The sequence below is a fragment of the Phoca vitulina genome, unplaced genomic scaffold (genome assembly GCF_004348235.1).
Source record: "Phoca vitulina isolate PV1807 unplaced genomic scaffold, GSC_HSeal_1.0 scaffold4, whole genome shotgun sequence".
NCBI lineage: Eukaryota > Metazoa > Chordata > Mammalia > Carnivora > Phocidae > Phoca > Phoca vitulina.
This window is the reverse complement of record NW_022589707.1, coordinates 77,671,113-77,686,955: the sequence shown is the minus strand read 5'-3', so window position 1 is coordinate 77,686,955 and position 15,843 is coordinate 77,671,113. Positions and strand designations below refer to the sequence as shown.

Genomic DNA, 15,843 nt, shown 5'->3' with positions numbered 1-15,843 from the left:
TCTTTTTAATGGCTGAATAATATTCCATTGTATAGATATACCACATCTTCTTTATCCATCCATCGATGGACATTTGGGTTGCTTCCATAATCTAGCTATTGTAAATAATGCTGCACTTAACATAGGGGTGTATACATCCCTTAGAATTGGTGTTTTCATATTCTTTGGGTAAATACCTACTACTGCAATTGCTGGACCATATGGTAGCTCTATTTAAATTTTTTTTTTAAGATTTTGTCAGAGAAAGAGAGCACAGGCAGAGGGAGAAGCAGGCTCCCCACTGAGCCAGGAGCCCAACATGGGACTCAATCAGGACCCTGGGAAAATGACCTGAGCCGAAGGCAGACGCTTAACTGACTGAGCCACCCAGGTGTCCCTACTTTTAATTTTTTGAGGAATCTTTGCACTGTCTTCCACAGTGCCTGCACCAGTTTGCATTCCCACTGACAGTGCAAGAGAGTTCCTTTTTCTCTATATCCTCACCACTGCTTGTTGTTTCTTATTTTAGCCATTCCAACAGGTATGAGGTGATATCCCATTGTGGTTTTGATTTGCATTTCCCTGATAATGATTGACGTTGAGCGTCTTTTCATGTGTCTGTTGGCCATCTGGATGTCTTGTTTGAAGAAGTGTCTGTTCATGTCTTCTGCCCATTTTAAATTGGATTTTTTTTTGGTGTTGAACTGTAGAAGTTCTCTATATATTTTGGATACTAACCCTTTATTGGGTAAGTCATTTGCAAATATCTTCTCCCATTCAGTAGGTTGCCATTTAGTTTTATTGGTTGTTTCCTTTGCTGTGCAGAAACTTTTTATTTTGATGTATTCCAATATTTTTGCTTTTGTTTCCTTTGCCTCAGGAGACAGATCTAAAAAGATGTTGTTACAGCTGGCATCAGAGAAATTACTGCCTGTGCTCCCTTCTAGGATTTTCATGGTTTCAGGTCTCACATTTAGGTCCTTAATCCATTCTGAATTTATTTTTGTGTATGGCGTAGGAAAGTGGTCCAGTTTTCTCAACACCATTTATTGAAGAGACTTTTTCCCATTACATACTTTTGCCTCCTTTGTTGAATATTGACCACATAATTGTGGGTTTATTTCTGGTCTTTCTATCCTGTTCCATTAATCTGTTTATTTTTGTGCCAGTACCATACTGTTTTGATTACTACAGCTTTGTAAAATAATTTGAAACCTGGAATTCTGATACCTCCAGTTTTGTTTTTCTTTTTCAAGACTGCTTTGGCTATTCGGGGTCTATTGAGGTTCCAGACAAATTTTAGGATTGTTTGTTCTATGAAAAAATAATTTTAGTATTGTTTATTCTGTGAAAAATGCTGTTGGTTCCTTATCTCTTTTTTTTTAAAGATTTTATTTATTTATTTGAGAGAGAGAGAATGAGAAAGAGAGCACATGAGAGGGGGGAGGGTCTGAGGGAGAAGCAGACTCCCTGCCGAGCAGGGAGCCCGATGCGGGACTCGATCCCGGGACTCCAGGATCATGACCTGAGCCGAAGGCAGTCGCTTAACCAACTGAGCCACCCAGGCGCCCGGTTCCTTATCTCTTAAGTGAAGTTAATCACTGTCTCTTTGTATCCCACAAATCTGAAGTAAAGATAAAACTTAAGGTAAAGAATATGAGTTATTTTGAAAAGTTTAAAATGGGCTGCATAAGGTATTATTATAAGGTACTCTGTATTAGCTAAATGCTTTTAATAATTCTCCCCCTTTTAAGGTTGATTTTGAGAGTTTTTGAAATAAGGTAATATTACTTACCTGTAGAATGGTTCCTAGAAGTGGACAGCAGGGGAATCAGCTGAGTAGGAAGTTTTCAGACCTGAGCCAAGAGATTTAAGAGGGTAATTTTTAACTAAATCCAGAGATTTCTGGCAGCTGCAGAAAAATTGACTTCTGATCCCTAAGTGTTTCAAGCACACAACTGGAGAGACCTATAAAAGAGGCAACTGCTTTCTAAAGGAATAAAACCTGCATGGGGAAGATGAAGGGTAAGGAGAAAGACACCCTGTTATGTTCTCTAGAAATCAAGCAGGGTGTTTGGTATTTAACTGCCAAAGCTTGCTCCAAAACTCTCTGAGTAAGATCCTCTTTTAAACAAAAACAGGAGACACATTTGTTCCTTATGGAAAGACAAATTTTATAACTACACAAATGGAAGAAAAGGAGTAGATGTTAGAAAAAGTGGGCTATAAAAGGCTACCAAGAAGCAGAATGAACAGGTGGTGAAATCTTCAAGTTCTCAGTGCAAAGTACTCAAAATATCCAAAATATTACTTAGGTCTTCAGCTCTTAAGCATTTGCTATATATGGGTGAGTGTTCAAGACAGCAAAATATGGCAGCTTGTCCTTTCTGTTTGGACTTGACTATGTGATTCAAATATGTACAGTTCTTTTAAAAATTTTAAATACAGTTTACAGCTGTTATGCTCATGACCTTTCTGGCTGTTGTTGACTAATTTCATAAACTTTATTTTTAGTCATGAAAATATTTATATAATTGTATGAGGGTGAAAAAGATTATAAAAATTGCCTCATTGCCTCACAGTTTCCTCTATTTAATAATTCAGCACACATACAGTATAAACACATCAAACATACTAACATGAATATTTCCCCAACTTCTATAAATTTTGATTTCATGAAGATTGAACAAAAGGAGACTTTTTTTTTTGAAGATTTTTAAAAATTTATTTATTTGACAGAGAGAGATACAGCGAGAGAGGGAACACAAGCAGGGGGAGTGGGAGAGGGAGAAGCAGGCTTCCCGCGGAGCAGGGAGCCCAATGTGGGGCTTGATCCCAGGACCCTGGGACCATGACCTGAGCTGAAGGCAGATACTTAACGACTGAGCCACCCAGGTGCCCAAGAAGACTTTGAGATATTCCACGAAGTTTACTTTTTGTTTCGTAAATATGAAGTTAAAGGTAGAACTCTAAATAAATAAAATAGTAACAAAAGGGTTATTATAAATCATAGTATTTGAGAAGACTTATTAGAAAGCATTAAGAACTGATTTATCCTAATCATAAAAAACATAATCCAAAAGATAGGTCTATTCAGTCTTGTATAAGTTAAGTGCCCCAGAAGTAGACAAGTAAGCTTTGAAAGAGAATTCAGGAAATAACTTTATACAGTACACTACTGTAAAAGTGAAAATCAATCTTCATACAGCAGGCTATAAAATCACTGAATGTCTCTCCTCTTCCCAATGCATTATATCTTAAATTATACAAAAAAAAAATTAAGAATCAGTAGCAAATGCATCACATTTTAGATGTGTTTTATTCACAGCTTAAATTTTCACTGATGTCATAAGAAGTTCTAAGTAGCAAATGTGTTATGAGAGAGCTATGGTGCAAGAAATTCTAAGATAACTGCCACCCCATTACTTATGCCTTTGTATAATCTCCTCCTCTTGAGTGTAAATGGAAATTATAAATATGATGAGATAGCACTCCCATGATTATGTTACATTATATGGCAAAACAAAGATTATTCTGGGCAGGCCTGATCACATCAAGTGAGCCCTTTAAAAGCAGTTTCTCCAGCTGGTTGCAGAAGAGATCAGATATAGAAGCATCAAATGCAACCTTGCTGGCTTAAAGATGGAGAGGGCCAAACGAGAAGGAATGTGAGTGGCCTGTAGAAGCTTAGAGTGATCGCTGACGGACAGCAAGAAAACAGAGACCTCAGTAGTAATCACAGGCAGCTGGATTTTGCCAACAATATGAACAAGCTTGAAAGTAGATTTTCCCCCCCAGAGCATCTAGATGAGAACACAGCCTGGTTAATGCCGAGTCAGGCCTTGTCCACCCTGAGCAGAGAACATAGCCATGCAGATCTCCTGACCTACAGAACTGTGAGCTAAAAATAAGTGTGATTTTAAGTCAGCAAGTTTGTGGTAATTTCATTACAGGGCAATAGAAAATGAATAGCTAAGTACAAATTTTCAAAAGGCCCCCACAAGACAATTCACCAGTATTCATTCCAATTTGTTGTTTTCAACATTTATATGAACTGTGGTATTTGCATTTTTGTAGTCAAAGATCTGCTAATCGTTGTTAAAAATTATAAATACAACTCAAACCATTCTTAGTCCTGCAGTTTCAGGGACTGAAACCAGCTTTGACTTCTAAATTTTACAGTGCCTTCTGGGGCATCAGCCTTAATCCATTTTTCATGTTTGCTTGCTTGATTCATGAGCCCTGAAACATAAAATTGCATAGTTATACCTTCATTGACAAGAGCAATATTTGACTACATAGATCCTAACAACACATCTCTGAAACTGAAAAATACTTTGGAACAGCAAAAATCTTAGAAAAGATAGTCTGAGTTGGGAGAGTTGCAAAGAGGTTACCTGGGCTTATTCCCTCCTTTCATTTTCTCAGAACAACTGAAAGGGAAGCTACTCTTTTTTTGCTGGTTTTTTTTTTGTGTTTTTGTATGCAGGTTTTAAAGAGGTTTATTTAAGTACAACTGACAAACTACAAGTGCTTAACATATGCAATACAGTAAGTTTTGACACGTAAAACTCTGTGAAACCATCTCTTCAATCAAAATAATGAATATATCCATCACTTCTACAAGTTGCCTCAATACACCTTTGTCATCTCTTCCTCCTGCCCTTTCCCTGCCTGTCACCTCCAGACAGTCCCCCCAACACCCCAATTACTGATCTGCTTTGTGTCACTACAGATTAGTTGCATTTTCTACAATTTTAATGAATTGAATCAAACAATATATATTTTAATTTTTTTTAAATCTAGGTGTTTCACTCAGCATAATCATTTTGAGATTCATTCACACTGTAGCAGGTATCAGGTAGTTTCCTGACACACATGATGATCAGTACTTTGCTGAATGCTCACGGGCACCCTGTGCAGCTCCCTCCCCTCCGGAATTCTCTCTTGTGAAATCTAGCAGTCCTGGTCTCCCCAGATGCTTAGTCTCTTCCCTGTCAGGAGTCTGTTGGGCTCTGTGTTACCCCTTCCTGCCCTGCAGCCTGGAAACTCCCTCCAGGTAATTTGCTGTAGCAGGCATAGAGCTCAACTGGTTTATTTCCCATCTCTCATCTAGTTCTAGGTTTTTTTCTTTCGATCAAGATAATTAAGGTGTTACACCTCCTCTAAAGTTCCATTGCCATTCTGGATTTAAGAGATCAGTCAAATCCGAACTGCAGAGACTTGTGAATACACTGTCTCACTTCCTTATATACATTTTCTTTGCTGAATCCAAGCACGCAAATCAGGAAACAATTCTTTTCTTTAGTATAGTTTTTTCCTTTGTTAGTACCATGTGATGTTCCTAGCTGATGAAAAGGTGCTTTGTACCATCCAATCTTCGTGTCAAGTGCCTCTTTGATACAAATTCTTCTGTGAGTTCTTGCCTCGCCCCTTTCATCTGAGCCATAATCTTGTCTATGTTTTAAAGTTCATTGCATCTTTCAAGTATCCGATGACTTCCTCTGGAGTTTTTCCTTCTACCTCTCTTGCTATATTTCAATTCCATCATTACTCTACTTCTCAGTAAACTGGTTAAAATATCATTCCTATTGGTAAATCCCTGTGTTAGAAAAATTAAAAAAAAAAAAACCCAAACCCCCAAAACCCAAAAAACCACCCCAGGCCCAAATGGTGTCACTTAGACCGAGTTCCAAACAGGTGCTTAATATAAAATCTAACTGCAGTTTCAAACTCCCCAAAAATGTAGTCTTGGATGGTCATTCAGGAATTTTTCAGTCACTGCCAATGGGTTTGCCACAAGGGCCCTCTCCATCCCAGAGGAAGATGAGGTCATTTGAATGATAAGACCCCTTTGTTTTTTTCCCCCCTAGAAAGGGCCTAGCCTGGAACAATCCTTTTCTTTTGCTAATAACTTTCTTGCTCCTTTCCGCCTCTAGAAAAACCTTCCATTTTGTACAACTCCTTGGTGAGCCTCTCTACTTGCTAGGTGAGGTGTCGCCCAATTCATGAATCGTTTAATAAAGCCAATTAGATCTTCAAATTTACCTGGTTGAATTTTGTTATTTCATGGGAGCTTCTTTTTTTCCTCCAACTCTTCATTATTAAGGGGTTCAGTTCTGTCAATTTAAATGTTCTTCTTTTTGGCCTGTGCTGCATTTGGTAGGTCACAATTTCGAGGTACCTGCACCCAACAGTTTTTCTATAACACAGAATTTTTTTTCTAGTTTTTTCCTTTGTTAGTACCAAATACTAACAAGTTACTAAGTAATTCAAAATACTAAGTAATTCAAATAAATGTAGAGGAAAGAACCGGAAATCCTGAACATTGGTTGCTCTAACTTTATTATTTTTTCACACTATTTGGCATCAATAGCAAAGCATCAACAACAGTAAGGTCTTCCCAACTATTTAAGATTTTTTCCTTAATATATTTAATTCATCGCCTCCCCAGTCATGCTTTTCTTGCTTACGGAAAGAGAAGCCAATCTACTCATTTCCTTTTGCAGCAGCAGAGGCTACCGTAGGGAAGGAAGACCTTCCCCTGCCCAGGGTTCTTCTAGCTGGACTTAGAATCAAACTGACATGAGACAGATTTACAGGAGAAAATTTAATAGGTGTACATATGAGGAATCCACACAGACATGAAATCCCAAAGACAATGAGGCAACATGAAGTTTATATAAGCTAAGAAGAGGGGTAGGGCCTGAGGCTACAAAGGGGAGAAGACCATTAGCAAGAAAGTGAAAGGAGATGTTCTGAAAAACAAAAATTGCCCTATCATGCAGATAAGTTTCTTAGGTAAAGGGGAGTCTCTGTTACTAGCTCTCTGGGTGGCACAGGCTCTCCTTTCCAATGTAAATTTAGGCAACTGAGGGGGAGGCAGACAGCTTTTCCTGCATCTGCTGGGTTTTGATTACTTTTAACTTGAAATAATCTTTATCCCAAAGTGGTCCATCTTGGGGCAGCCCGCCCTTGGCCCTCATACTGCACTTAATGCTACTAACAAAATGAACACACAGCAATTTTAGCCTAGAGACAATACTCAAAAAGCAAGGCAGTTTATACAATTCCACTTAGGTTACTTGAAAATAGCTTTCCCTATCTTGCCTATAAGTAATTTACTGAAAGCTCTTCACACTTTGGTTGGCCTGAATCTGTAGAGACTCTAATGTGTAAAATTTATAAATTCCTTCCTACAAAAATCTTGCAACACATATTGGAACTTGCAGTTGCAGAAAACATGTTCCTTATTTAATTCCCTTTGCCAATGATAATCAATGTTTTATTGGCCAAATGGGAAATGACTACCCTACCCCTATGTAGTTTGGCTTCCATTAAGTAGGAGGAAAAGTTTCTTTTCAGGACATGGTTTTGGGTGGTTTTTAAAAATATTTATTTATTTATTTATTTATTTATTTATTTATATTTATTTGAGAGAGAAAGAGAACAAGTGGGACAGGCAGAGGAAGAGGGAGAGAATCTGAAGCAGACTCTGTGCTGAGCGCAGAGCCTGATGTGGGGTTTGATCTCAGGATCTGAGGTCACAAACTGAGCTGAAACCAAGAGTTGGATGCTTAATCGACTGTGCCATCCAGGTGCCCCTCAGAACATGTTTTTAAACTCCAGTGTTTGCTCTCTAAATCTGCCCTGTACAAATCTAACCAAATATATGAATCACCAGGTTCTTTTATTTATTTTCCCCCAAATACCTAGTTGAGAAGCATTAATCATCATTTAACCCCAAATATACCTGATCTAATCAGCACTAGTTGTGGACTAAGATAAGGCTCTAAGTAGTAATCTGCAGAATTTAATTCTCTGGTTTAAAAATAGGCTTAAAAAGCTTCTTGGCTAAGGTGAGCTTCTCCCTTCCCTTCCCTCCCCTTGTTCTGAGCCTCCACCTCCCTCTCCCAACCCTTATAACAGACTTTAACATTTGGTTCAGAAAGATAATTCTGGGGTGCCTGGGTGGCTCAGTCATTAAGCGTCTGCGTTAAGCATCTGCCTTCGGCTCAGGTCATGATCCCAGGGCCCTGCTCGGCGGGAAGCCTGCTTCTCTCTCTCCCACTCCCCCTGCTTGTGTTCCCTCTCTCGCTGTGTCTCTCTCTGTTAAATAAATAAATAAAATCTTAAAAAAAAAAAAAAATCTCATACCCTTAAAAAAAAAAAAAAGGAAAGATAATTCTGGTGCTGCCTAATTAGCAGCAGATTTAACTTCAATGATTCATAGTTGGAGGATTCCCTCTTTTACATTATAAACACTACTGACCACCCACTATGGGAAGCACTATGCTAAAGTAGTTTATATCTTTACATTCAAAAGATGCACAAAGACACGCCAATATCCTCAAAAAGTTTACCAACTGGCTAGACAAGTAAATCATACACTTATGAAACATGAAAATAATCACTCTGAAATTTTGTTATTTGTAATGCATATATTTCACAAATAAAACCTCTAACCACACACAATTCTATAACCAAATATTTTAATGTTGTCAACATCCAATAACTGTTTAGTCTGCCCTTGACAAAAAAATGCAACCCCAGGCATCTTAACAAGTTATTACCGATAAGAAAATATTTTTGAGCTAGTTTTAATGGTTCCCATCATTTATATTTTCTCTCAATTACCTGGAATAATAACCAAATCAACAGTACTCTAGGTTTTGAACAAGCAGTCAACCCGTTTTGCCCAAGAAATATTCTCAGAAAGACTGTTCCTCAAATCTTTTGTTTAATCCCATCCACTGTATTTTTCATCTCAGACATTGTAGTTTCCATTTCTAGAAATCCAATTTTGGTATTTTTTAGAACTTTCATGTCTTCGTCTTAGTTAACTTTATTCTATATTCTAACAGGTGGAATACAGTTATAATAACTCTTTTATTTTCTTTCTCTGCTCATTTGGACATCTGCATCTGTTCTGGGTGGGTTTCACCTGATATTCCCTTTATTATGGGTTATATTTTCTTGCCTTTTTGCATGTCTGATAATCTTTGGATGCCAGACATTGTAAATTTTATTTTTTTGGGTGCTAGATAATTTTGTAAATCTTGAGCAGCAGGCAGAGGGAGAGGGAGAAGCAGTCTCCCCGCAGAGCAGAGGGCCCTGCGTGGGGTTCAATCCCAGGATCTGGTTCAGGGATGCAGTTAAGTTACTTGGAAATCTTGAGCTTGGTTCAGGGAGGCAGTTAAGTTACTTGGAAACAGCTTACGCCTTTTATCTCTTTGCTTTTGTGATTTGTTAGGCAGTTCTAGAGGAATGTTCAGTCTAGGGATAATTGTTTCCAACAACTAAGTGTTCACCCAATGCCCCATAAGTTACAGTTTTTTCCAGTCTGGCAGGTGGCACAGGCATTGTTCTTGCACTGGTGTGAACACAAGGTTCTTTTCCCTCTGGTACTTTGTCCTATAAACTCTCACTGTCTTGGTCTGTCTGGACCCTCATCATGGTCTCCTCAACTCCAGGAGTCTGCTGGGTTCCACAATGGTTCCCTCTCCCTGTGTACTACAGCCTGGAGACTCTCTCCAGGCAGTAAGTAGGGGCTCATTTTGTTTATTTACCATCTCTCAGTGATCACTTTCTCTCACTGTCTGATGTATAATGTCTTAGAAGCTGTTTATTCATGTATTTTTTCTGTTTACAAAATTTTGTTGTTGTTGTTTTAGATAAAAGGGTTTATCAGTCCGTTTTATTCCACTTCTTGACTGGAAGCCTCCATTGTTTCTTTCTTCTCTTTCTCCCTCTCCCCTTTATTTTCCCCCTCTCATTCCCTCTATTATGCTAACTTATTTTGAAATAATAAAGACTCATAATAAGTTGCAAAAATAGTACACAGAGGTCCTGTGTACCCATGAACCCAGTTCCCTCAATGGTCACATAATCATAGTGCATTATCAAAACCAGGTAATTGGTTGGCAAAGTACAATTAATTAGACTACAGACCTTACTCAGATTTCATCATTTTTTGCATACACTCACTTTTTTGTGTATACTGTCATGACATTTTATCACATTTATAACATCATTATAATCAAGATATAGAACTGTTCTATCACCACAAAGCAAGTCCTTTGTGACGTCTCTTTAGAGTCTCATCCTCCCTCTCCTTCCCTAACCTTTGGCAACCACTTGTCTATTCTCAATTTCTAATAATACTGTCACTCCAAAAATGTTATATAAATGGAATCATACAGTGTATATCATTTTGAGACGGGCTTTTTTTCACTCAGCATGCTGCCCTTTAGTTCCATCCAAGTTGTATATATCAATAGATCATTCCTTTTTTTTTTTTTTTTAAGATCTTATTTATTTATTTGACACAGAGAGAGAAAGCACAAGCAGGGGGAGTGCCAGGCAGAGGGAGAGGGAGAAGCAGGCTCCCCACAGAGCAGAGGGCTCGACATGGGGCTCCATCCCAGGACCCTGTGATCATGACCTGAGCCAAAGGCAGACGCTTAACTGACTGAGCCACCCAGGCACACCCAGATCATTCCTTTTTATTGCTGAATAGTATTCCATTATATAGACATACTATAGTCTGTGTAACCATTTACTGATAGAAGGGTATTTTCATCATTTCCAGCTTTGGGAATTACAAATAAAGCTATAAATAGTTGTGTATAGGTTTTTATGTGAACTTAGAGTTTCATTTCTCCAAGATAAATGCCCAGGAGTATAACTGCTGGGTCATATAGTAGTTTTATGTTTAATTTTTTAACAAACTGCCAGACTGAAGTTTAGAGTGGCTGTATCATTTTACATTCCTAAAAGCAATGTAGGAGAGATCCAATCTCTCCATATCCTTGCCAGCATTTGGTATTATCAGTATTTTTTATTTTATCCATTCTAATAGGTAGTATCTCATTCTGGTTTTAATTTACACTTCACTAATGGCTAGTGATGTTGAACATTTTTGTGTTTTTATTTGCCACTGTATATATCTTCTATGGCTGCACTGTTTCTTAAATCTTACATAATCACACTTTTATGGGCACAAATCATTTTTTCCTCATTACTGGGAAGAGGTCATTCAGGGTAAGATTTGGCTGTGGTTCAGTATTTCTTAAATGACCAAAATAAATACAAAAACAAAAACAAACAAAATCCCCAGCCATTACAAACAGAATTCATATGCTCTAAGATTAGGGCCTGCACTTTGATCTCTAGTCCAGGGGGTCAGCAAATTATAGCCCGCAGGCCAAATCTGGCCTGAGGCCTGCTTTTATGGCCTAAGAGTTAAGAATGACTTTTACATTTTTAAAGGGTTATAAAAAAAACAAAACCAAAAAAGAATATGCAACAGAAACAAAATGTAGCCTGCAAAATCTAACATATTTACTATTTAGCCTTACAGGTAATGTTTGCAGATGAAAAGAAACAAAACCTGGTCTTTTTTTTTTTTTTTTTTAAAGATTTTATTTATTTATTTGAGAGACAGAGAATGAGAGAGAGAGCACATGAGAGGGGGGAGGGTCAGAGGGAGAAGCAGACTCCCTGCTGAGCAGGGAGCCCGATGCGGGACTCGATCCAGGGACTCGATCCAGGGACTCTAGGATCATGACCTGAGCCGAAGGCAGTCGCTTAACCAACTGAGCCACGCAGGCGCCCCAAAACCTGGTCTTTTTTGGTAAACATTAACAAATGAAGTTGATGTCTAATTTCTATGACATTCCCAGTATCTTATACTTTAAAAAATGATGGGGAAACAAAAACACATTAAAAGCACAATCTGAAAGCAGTTTTTCCACATTAGCTCCCTGTCAAAGTATTTTTAAGCAGACAGCCATAAACCTATAGTATTCTTCATTCTCTTACTGAATTTTTTCCATGTCATCTTAAAGCACATTTACAAAACCAACAAATCCATGTGCTATAAGCTTGGAGAAAACTCAAACTTCAGTGTGCTCTAAAAAAAGAATTATTTCTATGAGTCATATCAAAAATTAGGTTTTTTACCCATTTGGAGGGAAAACACTGTCACTAGATCTTAAAAGTGGCATTCTGTGGGCTTAGTCCCATTTGAATCTCTTTTCCAACCCATGCACCAGTTTTCCATTATAAATCACAATACCATTAAATGTATAACTCTCTGGCCTAAAAACAAGCTGAGAACTCTCTTTTGACTTGGTGGTCTAATCCCAAATAAATTAATTTTTTATATGCTTTACATTTCCAGTTTGACTAAAATAAAGAGAACCTAGTAGTATCACATTCTCTACTAAGCAGACAAGGACAAACATCATTTGGCTGGCAACAAGCTTTATCTCTAATACGCTCTAAACATTTAAACTGGGGGCTTTAAGACAAAAGGATTTTGTACTGCCTGCAGTTTTGGGCTCACATAATGTCTTGATATACCACAGTGAGGTTTCATATCTAAGTTGATGAATCAAGACTAAAACCTAATAGAGAAGTCAATTTCTTCCAAGAAATACGTTACCTAAGCCACTCATCACTCATTAAATTTGCCATAAATGGGTAGAGCACGAAACTTGGAATCAAGGATCTTATAAAGATTAAAAAATGCTCTCCAAAGAATACACGCTGTGCACAGCTTTTAAAGTACATAAATGTTTCAGCCTGAGAGTCCTGGGCTTTCTTTTGACCTCAGAATAGCATATACTACTTGTAAATCACTCTAAGAATTGTACTATATACAGTTATTAGTGACAACAACAGCGAAGGAAACCATGAAGCAGGAAATCAAATAAAATTACAAGGCTGGCACATCAAACCCTGTGGGAAGCCTGAGCCCTAGGGACTAATTTTTACTGGCATGGTTTTTTGCAGAAATCATGCAGTACAGATACAATCCAGACTTCTTAGCAGTGAGGGTATTTCTGTTTCTGTGCCTCATAGGCTCTGTAAGGAAGGCCCAGATGAGCTGAGCTCAGCTGCCTATAATAACAACTCACAAATAAAGCTGCTCATTATTTCCACAACTGGGTTTCATGTTGGAAATCTCCACAGAAAAAGCAATCTGCCCTGATTTTCTAGGCCTCTTAAATTATCCCATCCGTTTGATCTGGGCACCAAACAGTTTTAGAATTAAAATGAAATATGAAAGTTTCTATAAACTCAGTCACTTGCTCATACAGCTCTCTCCAAAGAGAAAAACTGCTCTGTTTTTATCTGAGTTTCCTCTGCACAATTACTCTAATGGATTTAACCTAGTATGAGAGACAATCTATAGATACATCTGGGGCTAATAGTATGTCATGTGGTACTCTACAAAAAAAGTTCTGCTGATCAGTACCTAGATTCTTATGCTGTGGGCAGGAAATAAACTTCATTCTGCAACTTGGGCCTTCCTGGTTTAGGAAGGAGGGAGGGACTAGAGTATAAGACATAATAACATATAACACACAAAAACAAATACTCTGAGGAGCCTCATAATAACAAATGAAGTAAGCATTTATCTTCCTCATAGCATCCATTTATCTATTTCTTCAACCAAAATTTGTTGAAGGCTTATGTGTCTGTTGAGTTTAAGATAGATTACTGCGGAGTCCAGGCCACTGATCTCTTTCTTGTGAATTACTGCAGTAACATGCTAATTAGCTTTTTCTTCACTCACCATTGTCCTTTCCAATCTTTCTCCACTCAACATTCAGTGATATTTGTAATGCATAGATTTGGTTGTGTAAACCCTGATGAAAACCTTTTGGTGCCTTTGCAATGCACTTAGTATAAAATTCAAATCAGCCCTGTATGATCTGACCCCTCCCAAAGTCTCCAGCCTTCCTTTATGCCACTTTCCCCTACTCTCTGTAGTCTAGCTATACTGCACTTCTCTCACTTCTTCAAACTCACAATGCTAGTCTAATTTAGATGTGTCACATACATGCTTTCATTATCCCATATACAAACTTTTAATACATTTATTCCACTTTATTATGTTCACTGATTTCTCTTGCCTTACTAGGATGTAAGCTTCTCAGATGACAGAGAGACCTTTCGTTCCTAGTTTCTAGCAGTGTCTGGCTCAATAATCAATAAAAGTTTGTTGAGTGCCTGACTGACCAAATAAAGGAAAATACAGAAGACAGGAGGAGGAGCTAGGCAAAGGAAAGATGATGTTTGTTTTTATTTTATTTTTTTAAGGATTTTATTTATTTATTTGACAGAGAGAGAGAGACAGCAAGAGCAGGAACACAAGCAGGAGGGGTAGAAGAGGGAGAAGCAGGCTTCCCGCTAAGCAGGGAGCCCGATGAGGGACTCGATCCCAGGACTCTGGGATCATGACCTGAGCTGAAGGCAGACGCTTAACGACTGAGCCACCCAGGCGCCCTGATGTTTGTTTTTAATTATATTATGCTTGAGGTGGTACTGGTTTAGTGGAATAAGAATGGGCAAGAGAAAAGAGATCAGGTCTGCAGATACTGATTTTATCCAGTGACAGACTAGTAAGTGTTCTTAAATGATTTAATGAGGTCTTTTTTTTTAATGGCTGAAGTGGTGAAAATAGGGTTTTAAAACTGAATTAAAACTAAATCTAAATTTACAGGAAGGCACATGATTCTGTGAGTAACATTAAAAAATGACAAAGTAACTTTAACTTCTAATTCAAAAATTCTTAATATATGTAAAATAATTTGATTAAGCTATCATTCAAAACATTATTAAACAAATTTATATTATTGCTTTAGATTACTGGGACTAAAAAAGGTAACTCTATTTTCTCCTTATTAAAATCAAGAGAAGAGATCACAAGAAGTTGATTCTTACTATATTTAATACAGTTAATTTTCATCAAATTTTCACTATGTCGGGGCGCCTGGGTGGCTCAGTCGTTAAGCATCTGCCTTCAGCTCGGGTCATGATCCCAGGGTCCTGGGATCGAGCCCCACATCGGGCTCCCTGCTTAGTGGGAAGCCTGCTTCTCCCTCTCCCACTCCCCCTGCTTGTGTTCCCCCTCTCGCTGTGTCTCTCTCTGTCAAATAAATGAAAATCTTTAAAAATAAATAAATAAATAAAATAATAAATAAAATTTAAAAAAATAAAATAAATTTTTTTTCACTATGTCACTAAGAGTCTGCCCATTGGGCACTGAGTTAGATGAGGGTGGGTGTACAGGTCTTATTTTTATTACCTGTTATGCTTTTTGTTAAGATTCTATGATTTTCAACAAATTACTTTTTAAACTTTTATGACATAGAAAATGAATAAAGGCATACCTTGCTTTATTGCACTTTGCTTTATTGTGCTTTGTAGACATTGCATTTTTCACAAATTGAAGGTCTGTGGCAACCCTGCACGAAGCAAGTCTATTGGTACCTTCTTTCCAATAGCATTTGCTCACTTTGTGTCTATGTGTCATATTTTGGTAATTCTCACAATATTTTAAACTTTTTCATTATTATTACACGTTATGGTGATCTGTGATCAGTGGTCTCTGACGTTACTAATGTGACGGTTTTGAAGGACCACAAATGGCACCCATACAAGATTGCAAACTTAACTGATAAATGTGTGTGTTCTGACTGCCCCATGGACTGGCCAGTCCCCCATCTCTCTCTCCTCTTAGGCCTCCCTATTTCCTGAGACACAACAATATTGTGCCAACATTAGGCCAGTTAATAATCCTACAATAGACTCTAAGTGTGTAAGTGAAAGGAATAGCCACACATCTCTCACTTTAAATCAAAAGCTAAAGATGATTAAGTTTAGTGAGGAAGCCTTGTCCCAAGTCAAGACAGGATGAAAGCTAGGCGTCTTGTGCCAAATGGTTAGCTAAGTTGTGAATGCAAAAGAAAACTTCTTGAAGGAAAATTGAAAGTATGACTCCAGTGAACACATGAATGATAAGAAAGTGAAACAGCCTTATTACTGACATGGAGAAAGTTTTAAAGGTCT

General features: G+C 37.8%; 1 protein-coding gene across 7 annotated transcripts in view; it reads right to left on the bottom strand.

Annotated features, from left to right (window-relative positions):
* The window catches only part of FAM185A (family with sequence similarity 185 member A), a 140,347-nt gene that overhangs the window by 67,455 nt on the left and 57,049 nt on the right, over positions 1-15,843 (bottom strand). For 3 of the 7 annotated variants that reach the window (XR_004299084.1, XR_004299085.1, XR_004299083.1), the window contains exon 8: positions 1,775-1,835. Coding sequence is in view for 3 of the 7 variants with exons in the window: in XM_032402309.1 (XP_032258200.1) it covers positions 4,109-4,221 (113 nt within the window). In the remaining 4 variants the exon portion in view is untranslated. Of the gene's footprint in view, positions 1-1,774; positions 1,836-2,824; positions 4,222-6,027; positions 6,182-15,843 lie in introns of those variants that run through there. The other 4 variants (XM_032402309.1, XM_032402312.1, XR_004299086.1 and 1 more) reach the window with 3 other exon arrangements.